This window comes from Hakea prostrata, chromosome 7, assembly GCF_041222555.1.
Source record: "Hakea prostrata isolate BN-2017 chromosome 7, UWA_Hpros_2, whole genome shotgun sequence".
NCBI classification, from domain to species: domain Eukaryota; kingdom Viridiplantae; phylum Streptophyta; class Magnoliopsida; order Proteales; family Proteaceae; genus Hakea; species Hakea prostrata.
Window position 1 is genome coordinate 9862036 of NC_142606.1, and position 19568 is coordinate 9881603.

The 19568-nt window shown below is 36.8% G+C and overlaps 2 protein-coding genes across 12 annotated transcripts; one reads left to right on the plus strand and one right to left on the minus strand.

Annotated features, from left to right (window-relative positions):
* Positions 1-3198: 3198 nt before the first annotated feature.
* Positions 3199-11508, plus strand: LOC149009604 (uncharacterized). 7 transcript variants are annotated; one of them, XM_089160416.1, is made up of 8 exons: positions 3199-3625; positions 3753-3816; positions 5587-5659; positions 7415-8673; positions 8796-8846; positions 8937-9035; positions 9132-9290; positions 10214-11507. In XM_089160416.1, the coding sequence occupies exons 4-8, from the start codon at positions 7435-7437 to the stop codon at positions 10340-10342; spliced, it is 1677 nt and encodes a 558-aa protein (XP_089016542.1). In that variant the 5' UTR covers positions 3199-3625; positions 3753-3816; positions 5587-5659; positions 7415-7434; the 3' UTR covers positions 10343-11507. The 7 variants fall into 7 exon arrangements, with proteins under 7 accessions (XP_089016542.1, XP_089016540.1, XP_089016537.1 ...); XM_089160414.1 differs by having other exon boundaries at positions 3771-3816; XM_089160411.1 differs by lacking the exon at positions 3753-3816.
* Positions 11509-11572: 64 nt separating this feature from the next.
* Positions 11573-15920, minus strand: LOC149009605 (transmembrane protein (DUF872)). Of its 5 annotated transcripts, none has more exons than XM_089160420.1 (4): positions 15771-15920; positions 15096-15445; positions 13864-13944; positions 11573-12574 (listed from the first exon to the last, which is right to left on the minus strand). In XM_089160420.1, exons 2-3 carry the CDS (start codon positions 15367-15369, stop codon positions 13865-13867), a joined length of 354 nt encoding a protein of 117 aa, XP_089016546.1. In that variant the 5' UTR covers positions 15370-15445; positions 15771-15920; the 3' UTR covers positions 11573-12574; position 13864. The 5 variants fall into 5 exon arrangements, with proteins under 5 accessions (XP_089016546.1, XP_089016548.1, XP_089016547.1 ...); XM_089160422.1 differs by having other exon boundaries at positions 11574-12425; XM_089160421.1 differs by having other exon boundaries at positions 11574-12505.
* Between the last annotated feature and the right edge of the window lie 3648 nt (positions 15921-19568).

Here is a 19568-nt window from a genome sequence, read left to right on the forward strand (position 1 = left end):
TTTCCATCTGAATGGTTTATACAACTTTTGGCCTTCCATCTTTACTGAAGTAGGCACATCATTATATGATGTATTCTTAAAGCTTTTCACTTCTCCTGGTTGGACCAATTCCATTTCTTGAAACCCATACCACTGACACAACAGAATGCATTTTTAAAGAAAAAGCATAATGGTTACTTTGATTATAACTATCCTTAACACAAAGTAAAGTAATTAAAAATTAATAGATTAGATGATTCAAACCCTAAAATATGTTATTAAGCAATCATTTGGTAGCACGCAATTAGAATCAAAGGGAATATAATCTTTTCAGAATAGAATAACGAAATAGGGAGAAGAGATAAAGATCCCTTGGAGAACTAGATTAAAGTGAAGGAAAAGGGTTACCCATAAGAACAAGATGAGAATAATCTTATAATTTTGATCAACTTGAAAAATAAAAGTTAGAAGTGTGGGATTCAACTAAGTCTAGATGAGTATGTGACAAGTTTAAAATTTTTGAAAAAACGTATTGTTTAATTTTCAATCTCTGATTAAATTAAAATTGAAGTTATTGACATTATATTGATTCATGGTACTTTATATGTGGTTTCAAGCCATGTAACATGCGTAATGTAGACTAAAACCTCACTAATTAATATTAATGATAGAAGGCCATTTATAAGTTATAACATGACTACTACTCAAAAATGTTTGTACTTTTTTTAAAAATCATATACTAAATGCACCCATCAGCTATATATTAGAGAAACTCAAAAGAAAAATTATATAAATGTTATTTTTATTTTTCACAAATGTTTGTAGGATTTAATTAATTGGATGAGCAAGGGTGTCTTCTAAATAGGGCCCAATTGAAGTCTAACATGTAGTTATTGATAATTTCTTTACATTATATAATGAATTTTATACAAATTTGTTTAGGCTTGAATGTATTTTTAATCTATTTATTATTTTAATTTTAAACTAAATAGATAATTGTTCCTTCATAGCATGAACCAGTTGTTTGACTATTCAATAAGTCACTAATGATCATTCATAAGATCTAATGCACGAGGTATCCACTCAGACTCCATTCTAATTAGTTTGCTAACCTAACTCTATGAAATTATTATTTATATATCAATGAAAAGAAGATAAGTTCAATATTCAAAATTAGATTTTAAAATTACATATAAAGAAATTTTTTTTTTTTTAATAACTTACGTGTCAGATAATACAGAGTCCAAGAAATAAATGTTTTGTATCCATAAAAGAATAGACCACTACTAATTTCATTACTTTGAAAATTATAAGAAAACCACAACAGAAGAACCAAAGAGGAAAGGATTCCCCTCCATCCATTTAAGTGTGGTTGGTTGATGATTTCATGGATGTTCTCTTCTGGGTTGGACTTATCCACAAAGAAAGCTGCAGCAACTGTTTTTGATCAACTAGAATACAAAGAGAAGATTAAAGCTTGCATCAACAAGTGGATATGATAATGGAGAAATTATATTAAGCTTACAAGTGGCAAACATGAGAAGGGAAGTAGGTTAACTTACCAATCAAACCAAAACAGTTTCTGAACAAAAATTATTGACTTAAGGTGATTTGAATTCCGATCTTTAGATCTTTATACTATGAAGCTTTGATCTTTGCTAACTGAACCAATCCATTCGAACTTGTTATATTCATATATCATGTAAGTTAATCTCTAGTAAACCAATAATTTATGGACGTCTGTTCTTAATTCTAGGTTTACGTCTTTTTTTCTTTTTTGCTAAACAATATTAGCTTTGTGTCAACATCATGATTATCACCATTAATCACCAAATATTGGATTCTTATTTGGATGTTTAGTTATCTATTTATTTTTTGTGGGTTCGGTGTGTTTTGAGTGGGGTGTGGGCTGGGAGACATGCAAGGAGGTTTGGTTTTCATCTTTTTTAGAATCTGATTTATTTATTCTCATTTGTAGTAAAGATGAAAGAACTGATTCATATTATACGTGAAGAATCTCCTCAAGAGATCATATGATAAGATTTATTACAGATAAAGAATAATTACTTATGTTCATGATATGAATTGTTTATATGTATATAATTAATAGTTATGACTTAACTGATTCTACTCCTTGGTTGAATGGTTGGTTTCACTTTTGTAATTTAGATGTCTTGCGTTGATCATGCATGAATGGATTAAAAATTTTGTATTAACAAAAATACATCTAATAAAATTTGAGGTGATGAAACGATCATGGGTTACAAATGGTATTCTTTCTTAGGTGTATATTTTCATGCTTTACAAGTTCTGTCATAGTTCTGTACATTCGCTCATTTCAAGGCATCAAAATTGTATTTTGAAATGGTTTGCAACATATGTCATGCATGTTGAGAATATGTATATTTTTCTTTTACATACACCTCAATGAAGTTGGAGCTGAAATTAGACATTAAGCATTTCAGGAATTAATCAACCAGTGATGCATAACAATTTTTTTTCTTCATAAAATTCTTGGAATATTTTAAGGCAAGAAACAAAACCTGGGTAGCAGTGAATGCAATCAAAAGTAATAGCAGTAGACCCACATCAAGCTTTTAATGGGTTTTGCAAGTAGATTCTGAAGGAGTTTAATTGGGATGGGATTTGTTGTCTCTGTTGATGAAAGTAATCCTTTTTTTATAGGGCCCATTGCCTTCAGTGGTCCACTATAAGGACCATCAGCCTTGAAGGGATCTCAGGGAAAGAGGGTCATTTTCATATCATGCTTAATTGCCAACGAATCTCGACATTTAAGGGAGAGGTATCTGTTTCTTTAATGTTTTTCTATTATACGAAGAGTGAGATTCATTTCTGAGTACTGATAAGATGAATTTTACAATTATCGTGTGATAGAAAAACATTAAAAAACTACATGCGTCTTTTTTGTCCGGGTGACGATTCGAACTCATTGCGGACTTCGAATCAGCACCAACCTCTACTTTTCCAAAGGCACATTAACTCTTTTGGTTGGTAGCCACCCCTATTGAACCTTAATTGAATCTTCCAACAATGATTTTAGGAGACTTTAATCTATAATCTCAAGTCAACCAAGGTGTTTTAAAAGGAAAGTCAAAAAAGCAGCTTCTCCCAAGAAATTTTACTTTCAGAATAGATGAGCCAAACAGAGCCCATGATGTTGTAGCTTTCATCCAAAGGATAAAAAAATAGAAAAGAAAATAAAGGAAAAGATGAAAAACACAAACACATGGATGAATCCACGCCGCGAAGACTCTCTTTCTACCTCCAACATTTGCTTTGCTTTGGTTGCTTTCTCTCAGCTTTCAGATAAACATTACATTCTTGAACAAAAGGACAAATGTTGAATCAAGTAGAAGAAGCTCTGTAGATTGTAGACCCCTCTCATCTCTCATAAATCCACACAAACTTCCCTAAACCCTTCTACCACGAAACCTAATCTCACACTCTTTGTCTCCTTCTCACAGAGAAACTCATCTGCTAAATCCAAAACAAACACTACCCTCCACCTGGTTTGTCCACCAAAAGCCTTTATTCTATCTATCTCTCTCATCAAAATTCGGTGTCTCAGTTTGATTCTAAGTGGAATTCAAGCTTTGGATTGGAACAGAGAAACGTAAAGCCCAAAGTAAGTCTCGAAGCTCAAAACGTGTGTTTTTGTTTCGGTTCTTATATGATTAGAATAGAATTGCATCAGTTCTCTCCAAGATAGGTTCAATCAGTTCTTCCTTGAAATCTGATCCTTCTATGTCAAGCTCGATTGTGTTGATCAGGATTAGAGGAGAATTTGATTCTGTGAAGGAAGTCCCGAGTAAAAAGGTATAGGATTCTTATTTTGATTGGAAGGAAGGTGGAAAAAAGAAGTCTTGTTTCTTTGCTGAACTCAGTTGGCTTCTATTCCTCTCTTAGATTAGATATCTTTGAAGCATCGATGAAGGCTTCAGACCTCTCTCGTGCAGAGTCAAAGAGGAAAATCCATGTTTGTTTCTAGAGTTTGAATTCGGAAAATCTGACTCGATTATGGTTTGGAGTTGCCCTATTTGATTCATGGCAGTCGCCTGTTGTAAAACTCCGAAGAACGAGAAACCGGAGAACGGAATTGTTGAATTTTTCCTGAATTTCCTCATCAAATTTGACGCCTTATCTTTTCTTATAAATTATTTATAAATAATTAATTAAATTATGATTAGTGTTATTGCTACTAGTTAGGCTTTTTAGCTGGAAGGTATTGCGTATTTGCGCATGAGGGTTTCGTGGATGCATCAACACTACCCCATGACGTAGGAGTCACGAATACCTATTCATCGCCTTGACTCTCTTTCTCTTCTCCCACTCTGCTCCACATCTAACGGTTGAAATTGGATTTTCAGAGAAATATTTCCCTAGGACGGCTGTTTCGTCTCCCAATATTGCTTTTATTATCACCAACGCGTTTTGTTGTTTGTCTCTCCCTCGTTCATCTTTCTGGGTATCAGAAACGGCTCTCCTCGCATCGAAACTCGAAAGTTTTTCATTTCTTTTGGTAAGAAAAAGTCTATAATTTCCGCAACATAGAATTAGGTGGGGAATATATGAGGTATGACGGAGCACCCTTTTTTCTGGTCAAATATGACTCCTGTAGTTGATAATCTGACATCCTGGTTTGAAGATGAATAAATTTGGAAATTTGGTCCAGTGGTGACAAATGAATGGAAACCTGTTTTTGGGCTTGGGTTCATTGGTGATCTTTACTACTATTTTTTGCTTGTTTCATGAGATTTTGGAAATATTGGAGAAGTTCCCAATTGGGATTTTACCATTTCCGGCGCCTATGATCGCGGGGAATGGACTTTATAATTAGGAAGTGGAAGGATTGTCTTGGGTGGTGATGGGGAATTAGAAAGTGAAAAAGGGTTGTCAGGGGTGGGAATGGGAAGAATATTGCAGAAAAGGAAGGAAGAAATAAAGGATTCTCAAGTAAAATGAAAATTGAATCGACTTTTAGATGGTATAGTAGCTGGGATTCCTTTTTCACTCTTTCTCGGTTCCTTAATCTGATGAGTTTAAGAAGATTGAAAGATTTTGATTTGTTCCTGGTGGGTGACGACGAAATCATTCTCCACTGGTAATTTCTCCCGTGGTTTCTATGATGATCTCCGTGCCATGGAGTATTAAATTCTCTTCTTGTTCATACAATGAGGCGGATGTGGGTCGTGAATTCTTTTTCTCGGAATTATTCAAAGAAAGATTTTAAAGTGAAAGAATATTGCCTATTGGATGAACTGTTTGTTTTCATTGCTCCTGTCAATTCGTTGAGCTTATGGATGATTTATTTCTTTGTTTTCTTTAAGGTTTACTTTGATTTCCTTCCTTTCTTCAGCGGTGTTTGTCAGAGATTTGTTTAGAAACCTGCTGTTGTCGTGATACCTCTAGATTTGTGTTGGTTTAGTGTTTGTTTGCCCAGAAGATCATTATTTGTTGGTAATTGATGCTTTCTTCTTTACTGATCAGAAAGTCTGGAACAATAATACTTGTTTTCTTTTGGTGATCTCTTTTATGCTTATTGAAGGTGGTATGTGTCTTATTATGTTAATTTTGTTCATTGATCAGATTTAGAAGGAATTTATAGCAATCGCAGTTCAAAAAATTGGTACAAACACGTTTAAGGTGGATCCTTTCAATTGTAAGATTTTCTCTACTTGTATTCATCAATGATTTTGAAAATCCAGATTGCTCGTCCTAGATTTACATGCACTAAAACATGATATTCATCTTGAGTCTGGTTTAAAGGTGGTTGCAGAATTCTGAATGTTGAAGATATTATATCAATCCACAACATAGTACAAACCTTTTCTGTGCACTAAATAGTACAGACATAGGATAGTTATTGTGCAGTCAAGACTTCTGCATATTCACTATTCCACTGCCTTGGATGTTTTCTACTTTGATAACTTGATATGTATTGTTGTAAGGTAGGTATCAAGATGATGAGGGTGAGAATTTTACTGAAGATGGAATTCCACAAAAAATAATAAATAACATAATAACAGTGGAAAATATAATAAATCACTTGTTTAATCCGAGGTGTGTTTACTGCTTTATGAAATACTTCACCATATCTCGTTGATGCAGATCAACTGGAAATAGTGTACTAAGAAATTGAAAAAAAGAGAAAAATATAAAGATTCTCCAAATCATAAATTTATTTCCCGAGAAGCAACTCATATTTTATTATTAGATCTAAGAATTAGTTCAGATATGATTCAGGTAAAATTTCGAATCTTATTATTCATTCCAAACACTATATTTAGCAGGAAACAAACAGAATTCTAAATTCCATTGGATAGATGGAAGAAAAAGAGGGGTTATAAGAAATCAGATATAAAAGAAATCACTGTGGAGAAAACTCCCTTGATCTACAGTAGAATTTCAGAATGAGAAGAAGAAAGCAGTAGGCCAGCTATTATTCAGGTTCAAATCGAAACTCAATGGTATTATCCAAATTATGTATTAACAAATGGAGGGGTTTACATATGTATAATCTTTTAAAATTCTAAAAACAACAAACTTCCCATGATATGAATGTGGCCTAGGAGAATTTTGCAGGAAATGTTGTATGATTCACTTGGCAGGTCTCATGTTAGATATGTTAAAAAAATTTGTCTATGTAAGTAGTAGTGAGTCCTTGACCCCACTGATTGCATTGCTGTAGGTGGGGGAAGAGGATTTGGAGTCTTGATTCTTGTAACTTTTTTTTTTTTTTTTTTTGCATTTTAAAGCGGGGGGAAAAACAGATTCATAAAAGAATTCCTAATCATTCTTACTTACAGAATTAGGTAAATATCTCAAGAAAGAACTCTTACCCGTGTTTTCTTGATGCTAGAGAATCAAAGTGTTCCCTAAGTAGGCAGAGTTAAATTTTTAGTAGCAGTATCAAGCTAATTTTGAAGTTGCTTCCTGTACTCTTCTTGGAAAATGATTTTTCCCCTTGTATGGAGCCATTTCATACTTTGTGTTTGATGGAATCAGCCGACTCTTGAATCTTGTAATTGTTTCTTTTTCACTTTTTTCTTAATACACATGATCTTTTAGCTGGGGAAAAACGGATTCATGAAACAATTCCTAATCATTCTTACTTACAGGTTAGGTAAATATCTCAAAAAAGAACTCTTACCCTTGTTTTCTTAGTGTTTGAGAATCGAAGTGTTCCCTAAGTAGGCAGAATTGAATTTTAGTGGTGGGTATCCAGCCAATTTTGAAGTTAGCTTCTTATGCTCTTCTTGGAATATGATTTTCCCCTCTTGTATGGAGCATTTCATGCTTTGTGTTTGATGGAATCAGTTGATTATACTTATGGTTGTCATCCTTTATTGTGTCATATTGTTGATCTTGGCCATGAGTTTATTATTGAATAGCATACATAACTTTACTTTTGCAGAGCTAAATACATTGTTGCACATGGATGAGTACAGTGGTAAAAGAGTTGGTAGTGGGCCTGGTGTTTCTAGGAGGAAGTCTGGCCTTGCATTCAGAGATTCATCTAATCAAGAGGATCAAAACATTCAATGCTGTAATCGACTGGGTTGTAGTACCAGACTTAATTCACCAAAGGTGGGTCAGACTAGTAGTTCAGACAGAGTCAAATATTCAAAGCCTCCCTGCCGTTCAGCAAGTGGCAAGGCAATATCTGGAAACTCCTCTAAGACATACTCTACTGTGAGTGATGCTAGAAACTCTCTACGAGAAGCCCATAAACCATTTTCTAACAAAGAAAAAGTTCCCTCTGAAACTATTTGTAGACAGAAAGGAAGAGAGATTACTGAATCCACTCCAACAAGTGCTACTCAAGCAGCACTTGAACCTGAAGATTCAGAGTCTGCTGTTATCCAGGGCCTTACCGTGAATGCATCAGAAAATGTTGGGAGATACAATATACCATCAAAGACAAGATCTCAAAAGCAAATCCATCAAAAGTCTGGATCAAGCAGTCAGGATATGTGGGGTCCCTCTGTCCGACGTTCTATTGCTTCTAAAAGCACCAGTCAAGTTGCAAGACCTGCTTCCCATAATCAAGCTGCTAATGTAAACCGGTACGGTCTGAGAAATCTAGGATGCACCTCTGTATCTGATGTTCTTCCCTCTGGTTGTTCATCTTCGGACTCAAGTCGCAGGAAAAGCGATACGAAACGGAGAAATGTGGGTGGAGAGAGCTCTACTTCTAGGGCAAAGTACACAAGTGGGTCATCAACAGGAGGAATTTCGAGCACTCAAAGGACCATATCTAATGCTAGCCTCTCACTTCCTGAGCACTCATCATCCCAGCAGCCTCCAAGGAGGACCAGAAGTTGGCTTCCAAACAGGGATGGTGTCACATCAGTTAGAACACGAAGGACAATGAGTGGTGAGGGAAGATCAAGGGTCTGTGATCATGAAAATGGCAATGACTTGACACTGCCTGAGGTACCAGTTCCTCAGGCAGAAAATCCAGTCAGTGAGCTAGCTCCAACTACATCACTCTTATTTCCAGCAGAAAATCCCTCTATTTTTGACAACTCTAATGGTCAAATGGGAGGTAGTGGTCAGAGTGTACGTAGTAGGCAGATGAGTCATACAGAAGGTGGAATTACCCGTCCTTTCCATGGTCTCTCTATTGAAAGAGAAGGTTTCCAAAGATTTACCATGGATGGGATCGCTGAGGTACAATCCATTTATTGTATTTGACCATTTAGGATGTCTTTACCTGGAACAGTACCATCTAATCATAAACCTGCGGTTGAAACTAAAATTTGTCCCCCCTCCTGTTCTTTAATGTTTGACAGGTATTGATGGCACTTGAGAGGATTGAGCAAGATGAAGAATTGACATATGAGGTTGTTTTTCTCTCTTTTTTGTTGTCAACTTTACAGTGAATCTATTTTTTTGACCTGTTTTCTTAAACTATTCTCTTTTCAAATGCACAGCAATTACTGATCCTGGAGACTAACTTGTTTATGGGGGGCCTTAGCTTTCATGATCAGCACAGGGATATGAGACTGGATATTGATAACATGTCCTATGAGGTTTGTTGGTCATTACTCTCTTGGACAACCATAGTGTCAAATGCATGCATATAATTATACTGTCCCTTAATTTTTTCCACCAACCTTTTGTAACAGGAACTGTTGGCTCTAGAAGAGAAGATGGGTTCTGTTAGCACAGCCCTCACAGAAGAAGCATTATCAAAATGCCTCAAGAGAAGTTTCTACACTCCTGCATCTCTGGACACAGTGAGTGTGGATTGTGGAGTTCATGAGGTCAAATGCAGTATTTGTCAGGTATGTATCCCAGAGCTAACAAGGGCTGTATGGGCAGTAGTTGCTGGTTGGTATGTAGTGAAAAGATATCTTCACGCACCCCCCCCCTCCCAAAAAAAAACCCAACCCACCAGGCCACCACCCCTTTTTTCTTTAATAAACTGAACAGTTTGAATCCTCACTTCTCCAACTTGATTTATTTGTTGGAGATTTCCCAAACTCAGCAATGGCTACAGTTTGTATTAGTCATATTTGTGGGGTGTCTGTTTTTGTTACAGTGAGTTTTTTATATTAAAAATATTAGGAAAGCTTAATGAATGTTGTGATGCTGTCATGTGTAAGACCAAGTTCTCCAGGAGATCTCATGTTCAAATCTCCTGACTGTTGTCTTCTCTCGACAGGTTTAGTCTGTATAGTTTTGAGTTATCAATGCTAAAAGGGTTGATAGCAAGGATCAAGATCTTGCTTGTTTTGATTCTCTGGAAACCCAGATATGCAAAGATGTGTTGAAACCAGGGGTTTTAGGGTAAACTTGATGTCTGATGTGCTGGTTTAAAGACTCAAAACTACCAAAATCTGTTGAAGTTTGCTAAATCTAGCCAAAAATGCTGAAACTGAGCTGTGGTTGAAGTTGGTTAAATTTGGTCAAGGCTGATGGTATGTTACTTGCATTCATGTTGTTGTAGATTCAATTGCCTGTATGGTCAACTTATGTTAGTGGTAGTAGTATATATATATTTTTCTGTGGTCAAACTGTTGGTCAGGTTTATTCCAGAAACCCACAACCCAATCTTCATTTTCTTATTCAGCTTTAGCCCTACCAGCCAATTCAAACTAGGGTTGGTTCAGACTAACTTGGTTTAGTTTTTGGTTTGGATGTGTATTCTCTTTAAGTTTCATATGCTTTTCTTCCCTGTTTGAATTCCTAGAATCTTCTTTTGCAGGAAGAGTATGTTGAAGGGGATGAGGTTGGTAAGCTAGGATGCGAGCATTGGTATCATGTGGTCTGTATCCACCAGTGGTTGCGGCAAAAGAATTGGTGCCCAGTTTGCAAGGTGGAGGCAGCTCTGTAAACCCAACCCAACTCAGAAGTAACCAGTGACCAGTCGTGAGGCTGATTTCTTCTGTAAAATCCCTTTCACACCCTAGGTCTCCCCATATCGTACATTGCTATTCCTGTACATACACCATATCCCCATTCATCGTAAGTCATAACCAAATAAGCCACTACCTTCAGGTCCTGTATCCCTTGGGCATATGCTCACAATGGGAAAACAGTTACTTTTTAAACATTCAAGGAAATGTTCATAAAAGTTGCTCTTCATCGGACTACCATGTTTTCATTTTCTTCTTCAGGCATGCGTTTTGGTTAGGATTATATTCCAGCCTCTTTCTTTTTTTCCCCTTTAAATTGTGTCAAAATTTCATTTAACCAGGTACAGACAATCATAAACTCTCACTCTCTAGCATTTTGACCTCTATCATAAGATACCGCCTATCACCCAAATTTATTATTTATGTTGGATTTCATCTTGATTGTCGAGATGGCTCCGTTGCGTGTGTTCAGGATAGAAGTTGGTGGCCGACCTACTGCTTTACTTGAGGAGCTAAGAATGGATGCCAATTGCTATATATTGGATTTGAGATGAAAGAATTCTTTCTTTCTTTCTTTTGAGTTAGAGCATCAGGCCAGAAGAAAGTGAAGATAGAATTTTCACTTCTTAACTACACTACTTCCCACTTCCTGTTCTTTACCTTCTCTACATTTGGACAGAGCTGATAAAGCATGTTACAGTGGTTAAATTCAGAAAGGAGCATCAGACTCTCTGCCTGTATTCTGATATGGAAGAGGGTAACTAAGTGGAACGACAGTAATCAATCGCATGCGAGGAGATATAACCCTCTTCCTCTTCCTCTTCCTCTTCCTCTTCATCTTGCTTTCGATAAGCTTGTTATGGAACTTCCAGACCTATAAAGTTTAAATAAACGAGCCTGGAGAAGTTTACACAAGTTGATAGGAAAATATAAAATAAAAAAAACGAACGGATGCTCTCAGTTTTGTTCTTATTGAGTAAACATGTCAACGGATTGGACAGTGGCTCTTTCGTGCCTGAATGTGGTCATGTTCATCTATTAGATAGTTATTAGATGAATGCCGATGGATTCGAATAATTTCTGGATAGTTATTATTTCAATACAAAATTTCTTGGTGGATAATTTTCATCCTAATGTAAAATTCTTAAATACATATGAACCATAACTTTCAGAGGTCTAATCCCCTTGCAAGGGCGTAGTCCCGCCTATTATGTATTACCCCATTCTTGATACATAAAATCCCCTGTTATAAAAAATACATATAAACAATGAGTGTATATCAAAATTTTGACCCCCTATTGACATCTCAAGCTTGAGAGTTCCGCAATTATGTTTCAGGTAGTTAATTATGTCACGCTTTTTGCTATTGATTCTTCTATGTTTTGTACCTTTAGGTGGAATTGAATATTTTGAGAAGAAACCACATTGTCTAAGAACGCATATAAAATTGACTGGCGTATATATGATGCATTTCAAAGATTTTAACTGTTAATCCTTCTTGACGTTTTAAAACCCTTACGAGGGTGGTGGGTATTAACATCTGGGTTTTTCTTCTCTACGTATCCCATAAGGAGACGTATTTCCAATTTTCCACAGTAAACAAAAACTGAAAAGGGAAGCAACTTCACTGACTGGCAGGGCGAGGTTGAGCTGTTCAAAGAGAGAAGCGGCAGGATTTTCACGTAAATCGACCGTCTTGTGCAACTCTTGAACAATTGCTCAGTTTTATCACATTTTTATCTCTACCCTGGTTTAGTCTAACATGATTCCATCTCAATAATCTTCTGGGATGCAGGTCCGAAAGATGGGAGATGCACCACAGCAACTCAAGAGTCTCCAGTAATACTTTGTTTGACTGTTGTCTCTAATGCAGGGGGACAAATTGGACGTGCAATTAATCCATTAAAAAGTAAATGGGATTTGATTAACATAAGCAGTCCATCGAAAGGATAATTGAAGCTTCATATGTCCTGATATTATCCACAAGATCTACAAATCAAACAGCACTTGATTAAATCCTCATCTTGTACTTCATTCGGGTGAGATGCGTGTCCGCAAGCTCTGTTCAAATGTAGCCCTTAAAACTGAAGTAGGAATGCACAATCACGACAGATGAAGTTTCAAACAAGGATGCGACAACCCTTACATGGTGCAAGAAGATCATCAGTTCCCACTGAGAATAAAGCAAAACAAATCTCAACAGACTAGCCCTAGAAATGGGAAGAATAAGCAAAGAATTAAACATCAATTGACGTAAAGTCAGCATCACCGTAGCTCACTAACTGCAAAATGTAAGGGAATTCATATAATATATATTGAAAAATGCTTTCCTAATAAAAGATTAATATTTCCACCAATGGACAAAGAGCCTACGCAAAATAGGTCATCTGAGAAAGCAGCATACAAAAGCACAACCATTTTTGCATAAAAGAGAAGCAAGTTCATTTCATGTGGAGACAGGATGTTAGCATACCCTCCCCTGGCAGCTCAGAGAATCTTTACCAAAAACATATTAGAAAAGAGAAGGGCACCCTGACCATCTGGTGTACTCTAACGAAACACTCTTACAGGAGGGAAGGTATATGGTTCACAAATGGCTTGGTTTAGTGTTCCAAGCTTTCCTCATAATCCGGGCTTATTTTACACTTCACAATTCTTTGCTCCATCATAAAGCCAATTCCTCTTTTCTTTCATTTTTACGGTTAAACTTCAGGGTTTACTGGTCCAAATGAAAGATTTATAGGACAAGGTAGATTTGAGCAGAGAATAAGAACATACAAAACACTAGAACTACATTGGTTGACCTAATTAAGTGCATAACAGAAGGAATTAATCATTTTTCTATATATATATATATATAAAGATGATAATTTCTTCAAGGAGAGAGAGTGCTTGCAATCATGTCTGCGCTCAAATGTATTAAGATAGCAGCTGTTTACTGATTCAGCAGTGACATCCCTATGCCCGTGCAGTACAGGATCAAACTACTGCACTAACTACCCCATCTGGCCAAATCAATAACTAAAAACCCATCTATTACCTTGTCCCTCCAAGGTCAGCATTGGAATCTGATAGTAGGACAAAGGATGAGTAAGCAGTAGTAGCACAGGGAGAAGAAATAAGGCATCTCCACTTTTAGATGATACATCCAAATATTAGAAACTTCTGCATGCATTTTGAAGAACTGAGACTTCCTTTTGGCAAGTGAAAGAATATTATTAAGAGATAGAACAGGAATGCACTACATACAGGAAATCTGCCTCGTACTTTTTTTCTTTTTTAAGTAACAAAGCCACCTTATGACCTCTAGATGTGTATATAAGCATGGAACCCTAGAAATTAAAGAACTAAGCTTGCAAGAAAGGAATTATATTGTAAAACAAACACATACAGTCCTGCCACATAAACCATAAACACTTCTGCTTCAGCCAAGAATACCGTAATATTTGTAGAGAAAGCACTACAAAGTGTGAAGACACCTATATGTTGTGGAACAAACCTTAGTAATTTGGGATTGATGAAAACCGGTAACCTTTGGCACCCCTCCATGAATAATAAGCAACCCTGGTCTCATAAAATCCTGCACGCATAAACAGAATGAATTTCACTTTCTTTGGAATGTTTTTTTTTTTTTTTTTTTTTGGGGGGGGGGGGGGGGGTTGGGTGGCGGGGATGAATTCTCTGGAATATTATAAAAGTAAAGCAACAACATCTATCATTAAATGACCCTTTCTCACATACAATTATCTTGTTGACAGAAGTACAAAATCTGATAGCTCAAACATTCAGATCAACAGAACTACAAAAGTCCTGAGAGAGAAATTTGCCCTATTTGTTGCTCAATTAAAAATAGTAAAGCAACAACTTTCAGCATGTGAAAACCAACTAGGACTTGTTACGTGCGAGTTCCAAACAGTTGCCTATACCAACCGTGCAGCATCTACAATTAGATTTTATTTTATTTTTAGGTGGAGGGGGTTCCTTCCCCGTCACTATGCCTAGTGAAGTACAGCAATTCGCTATTGCCACATGCTAATAAATGGGTAAGTTAGCTATGATAGAGAACCAAGAAGGCATAAAATGATACAAATTTTACCTCATAATGGATAAAGGAAGTAACTAAAAATTACGAAAGATATTACTTGTATTTTATATTTATCTCCATCTGCAATGGTGGGATGAGAAACAGTACCATCCACACATAGTGAATGTTTGCTAAGGAAAGGGGGGAGGGAGAGAGAGAGAGAGAGAGAGAGAGAAACAATAAATTAATCCCATGTCAGAAAGCACACAGTACATTAGCTGCAAGAGAAATTTTACCCTAATTATTTTCATTTCTTTTGGTTCTAGCCCGAAAATCTTCAAATAAGATGTTATTAATAGTTTAATACCTAAAGTTCATTCTCGCTTATGCCAAAAGAATGTTTGATTGGTTTCCAACTTCATAAACCAGACAAGATGTGCAGATAATGAGCAACAGATTCACCACTCACTTATGCTTCAAATGTGCAATCGAACTCAATATCGTAATTGTGCAGGAATGGGTTATCAGGAAAAGCAAGTGAATTTAGTCCAAACAGCAGTCAAAATAGTTGCTGACGCATTAGCATTAACAAATGAACCCCAATCATCCACAATTCCACATTCAGCAGCAAACAAATGCTCTTTCAGGTTTGCAGGAAGGCCGAAATGATACAAAACATTAACAAAAGAAATGAAATATTTAAGTACCTGGAAGGAAGGTGAGGATGCCAAGCATGAGCAGGCCACAGGCTTGTGATTGGTCACCTCCCATGTGGCCTGTGAAGATGAAGAAAGATAGAAATAGAAGCATCACTCCAAGACATAGGAGGAAAAGTGCTAGGGCAATGGACTTCCACGGGACCCTATCAAATGTCTTGGGTGAGTACGCAAAACGAGGATCATGTTCCCTTCCCCTATCACTATCATGATCTCCCTGCTCCACAGAGAGGCGGGTGTACTGAACATTTCGCCTTGAAGTCATACCAACCAATCCCAACTTGAAAATCAAAACGATACGTCCGCGGAGATGAAGCCCAAAGTTCAGATCATGACATAACCTGGAAATAAATTATGGATGAGCACAATTAAGCTATAGATAATTTCGAGTATAGCTCAAACAAGTTCACCAGATAACAGGCAGTTATGGAATTTCAATTATTTCAAAGGCTCGAGTTTCAGAAGCTCCGCAATCTTAAGTCAATCGATTCACAAATCACACCAGGATTGATAGTAAAATCAACAACCTTTATGGGTTTGGATTTTACCATACAAAAAGAAGCATGAATCACAATTATTTCAGGCTTCCTAAACCCCATTTGAGGAAACGAAAATAGGAAGCAGATGAAGAGAAGAGAGATAGCAACAGAAAGAGAAAAAATTTACCTTGATTAGATCGAAATATCATTGGGCCGATAGCGTCGACGAGTGATTTAGACGCCCGGATCAAGCCTTGTTGCCGAAGACTCGAAGCTCGATAGATAGCTACCGCTGCTCTCTCGGAGATTGAAGACCTGCAGGAAGAGTAGAAGACGAGCGGAAGAAGTTTTGTCCTCCAAAGCAAATAGCGACTTTTCGTAAAAGGGTAAATGTGTAATTTCACTCTGAGTAACACTTTTTATCTTTTCCCGTAGGATTCCAGTCTCGTCTCACAGTTACCCCTAAAACTAATACCAATCCTTTTAAGTAATCCAATTTATCAGTCAAATCCCTTATTACTAACCTGACTAATCACAAATTATTTTTATTTACAATATTACCCCATATCTATATTAAGTTTAGAAACACTATTCATTATCTACACTTCCCAAACTTTATGCGAATTTAGAATTAGAAGAGATAAAAGCTGGTAAAGGAAGACAAAGAAACGAGCCAAAGCATAAGATTATTCATTTATGGTTATTATTGTCTTTTTCACTTGCTTAAATCAACATTCTTTCTTTTACAGGGGTAGTCATTGGTAAATTTTCATCCCCTATGGGATCTGATTAATAAATTGAACATTAATTTTATACTGAAAATTTCTCTTTTTTTTTTGTCTTATTCTTATCATCCACACCTTGACCCACCTCAAGCTGTTGATCTGGAGTCCTAATTGGTTATCAAAAGACAACAAAACCCAAAGAAGGTGAACTTCAGACAAAAACACAAACATAGAAGAATCCTCATCACCTCATCTCTACGAAAAAGACACCTTGGTTAAAAGCACGTCAATCTGGCTGTGAAAAAAGCAAAATCAAACTGCACTTCAAGATGTTCAAAGGCTAGTAGAACATGTCGAACAAAATTACACGATTTTTTCAATAGAAATGAGGCCAAGAGAAACCTTCATAATGCTGCGTCCCCATGAAGGAAACTTCAGGAAATGAAAGATCTTGGGGATTTTCAAGAGGCTAACGCTGATGCACATTTACTTTGCCAAGAAAGCTGCTCAATCCCAGTCTTCAGAATCTCAGATTTCTCACCATAACTTTGTGGGTTATCTGTAAACAGCAACTAAATGTTTGATGGCAATGACAAAAGTTGGAGCTTCTAATTTTCTAGTGTAACAGACTCTATATTGGATATATAATGAATGTGTCTCTGTAGAATCACACTTTTAACAGATCATTGCCATATTTTAGTATTCCCTTTAAGACATTAAATGAAGGAAATTAGAATGAGATCAAGATTAGGGATTTCCAATTGCTTTGAGATATTATGCTGAATTCGTCTTCTTAAAAATTGTTACCAGGATGGTGTTGCTCTAATATTTCCTATTCATCTTGCACTTCCTTTCTTTTGGGGTTGTCTGAACCAGAATTGGAGTTGTAGGACTGGATCTTCACATGCAACCCTGCTTGATTAGTTTTGGAGTATTTTCTACAATATTCATGCCATACCTTCGACCAAACTTGTGTCATCATCAGATCTGCTGATTGGTGTTTCTTTTGAACTTCCTGAATTCTGGTTCATTAGTTTGACCAACCCTGAGAGAAGCAAAATCAAGATCTGTACAGGAAGAAGACGTGGTGAGAAGAGACCTTGATGATAGATAAATGACAGTTCTATCCTACCATGTATATGTTTATATTAAAGCCAAACAGTGTATCACACAAGCAATAAAACTATCAACTAACTAATACTAATCTACTACAATAGGAGTAGGAAGCAAGCCAAGCATACAATTCCATGGTGTTCATTTTTAATTCACACCTTCAAGATGGTGTACGCATGTCAGGGCTCCAGCCTGAAACTAGAACAGAAATTAAATGCAACACCAGCCTTGAGCAGCCCTTGTGGATGACATGGAAAGGATGACTTTCATGTAACAGTAGTAGTTCAAGCAAATGAACCATTAGCAACATCAGTAGATAATAATCTTCAGGGTGATCAATTTCAGTCAGTAACAAGCAAAACAGGTTGTCGAGGACACTAAGAACAAGTGTACAACTGCAGTAATGCAGTAGTAACAATAACATCACAAGCACTTCTCAAAGAGAGCATGTATAGTAAGTAGCAATCTTCCAGACAACATTAATAAAAAATAAAAAAAATTTAAAATCAGCATCCAGCAGCTACATCTATGTGCTTCCCAACGAAAGCAGTAGCAACCTGCCTAAATAAAGATAGATAAAACTGCAGCTCCAATGGCTACGCATAAGTCCTACTCAAGAAAGGCACTTTAACAGCCTCAAACAGAGTTCTCAAATAAAAACATTCCACTAATAAATAGCAACATTAGATCGTTAGGGCCAGACAACATCAGGTTGTTATAGAACAGATATCACTAGGTTGCTAGAGACTAAATAGATAATTTTGTGGCTGAATATCATCTTCACAAATCAGATTGCAGCTGAGGACACAAATAAATAACAATTACCAGTTGACATCATGAGCAGGTAAGAATATAATCTTCAATCCCCCTCAACTGTAGCATTACAAGCAAGCAAAACTAAAACCAATAACCAGCATCTCAACGGATGAGTACCATCCCAAGTAAAAAATTCCAACAATCAAAGACAAGCGGCAAATAATGTCCGATCTCGCTTGTTGCAGCTGAATCCTCTCATGGTGTACTTGCACAAGGGAAGCCAAGAAACAAGTCGGAATAGTTAACCAGTGTCAGCTCAGGAGGGATTCTCCAGTGCACTTCAGATCTCAAGGAAACAATAGGGAAGTCAAGATTAGAAGAGCAGTACTGCAGCATTACCAAAGCTTTGCTTATTGCCCTGGAAATTTATCAACAATGCTATAGAGAACAAGAATAGGAGAACCTAGCGGCGGTATTGCCTCTCCTCTAGCTCCACAAACCTGCTCCATCTTAGCTTTCTTACAGCCTGCACAACCCATCCCCAACCCTAGTCGACCACCTATTCCATTTTATGATCGCATTTTCTCTTCATCTGCTGCAACTGAATGCCCATCAAGCGGAACAGTTCTGTGGTAAGAATGCGCTCATGATGCTATATTAATGCTGTCGGATACTGCAGCAAAATCTCCTCTTCCCACTTCTAACAGCTAAGTGATTTTAATCTTTCCCTCAATGGTTTTATTTTTGTGATATCAGTACTTTTACTAAGTTGTGAATTGACTTCAAGCACTACTTCAGTAGCTAATCTTGTTTTCCAATCATCAATTTTATTGTGGGTGTGCTTAGATTTCAACTTAACTGAGCCTTAATCATCATGCCACCTTGAAAGAAAACCCAACCAGTTGATGGCCCTACTTCTAATGAGCACCCTACCCCTAACATTTTTGCTTTTGCAAGGGCTGAAGCACGTTTTAAGACAATATCCAAACAGAATATTTGTCAGGAGAAGGGTTTTCTATTATCACCAATAGATGCCTGGGGATTCCCTTTTGTGCTCTCAGTCATTGCAACACAAAACTGGGGAAGGTTTTGGGCTCATCCTGGCTTCTCTATACTTCAGGAATTGTATTCCAACCAGACAGAGTCACAGCAGGACTTGGTGTATGTTAGGGGTGTTCAAGTCCCAATAAACAACCAATCCATTAATGCATTTTATGGACTTGAGGGTGAGGTTGATGATCACACAACCTATGTTGCTGTGACTGACACGACTGAGTTACATGATATTGTAACCTATTTATGATCCGAAGGCACAAAGTGGTTTGAGTTCGCCCATAGGGCATTAACTGTAAAGCGTACTGCCCTAAAACCCAAAGCCAAAGTATGGTATC

Excerpts from the sequence above, each read along its gene's own strand:
- LOC149009604 (XM_089160418.1), top strand. The coding sequence starts at position 7,435 with ATGGATGAGTACAGTGGTAAAAGAGTTGGTAGTGGGCCTGGTGTTTCT. Across the intron at positions 8,847-8,936 it reads ATGAAGAATTGACATATGAG|CAATTACTGATCCTGGAGAC; the intron begins GTTGTTTTTCTC and ends TCAAATGCACAG. Across the intron at positions 9,036-9,131 it reads TTGATAACATGTCCTATGAG|GAACTGTTGGCTCTAGAAGA; the intron begins GTTTGTTGGTCA and ends CTTTTGTAACAG.
- LOC149009605 (XM_089160420.1), bottom strand. The coding sequence starts at position 15,369 with ATGACTTCAAGGCGAAATGTTCAGTACACCCGCCTCTCTGTGGAGCAG. Across the intron at positions 13,945-15,095 it reads CATCCTCACCTTCCTTCCAG|GATTTTATGAGACCAGGGTT; the intron begins GTACTTAAATAT and ends TTATGCGTGCAG.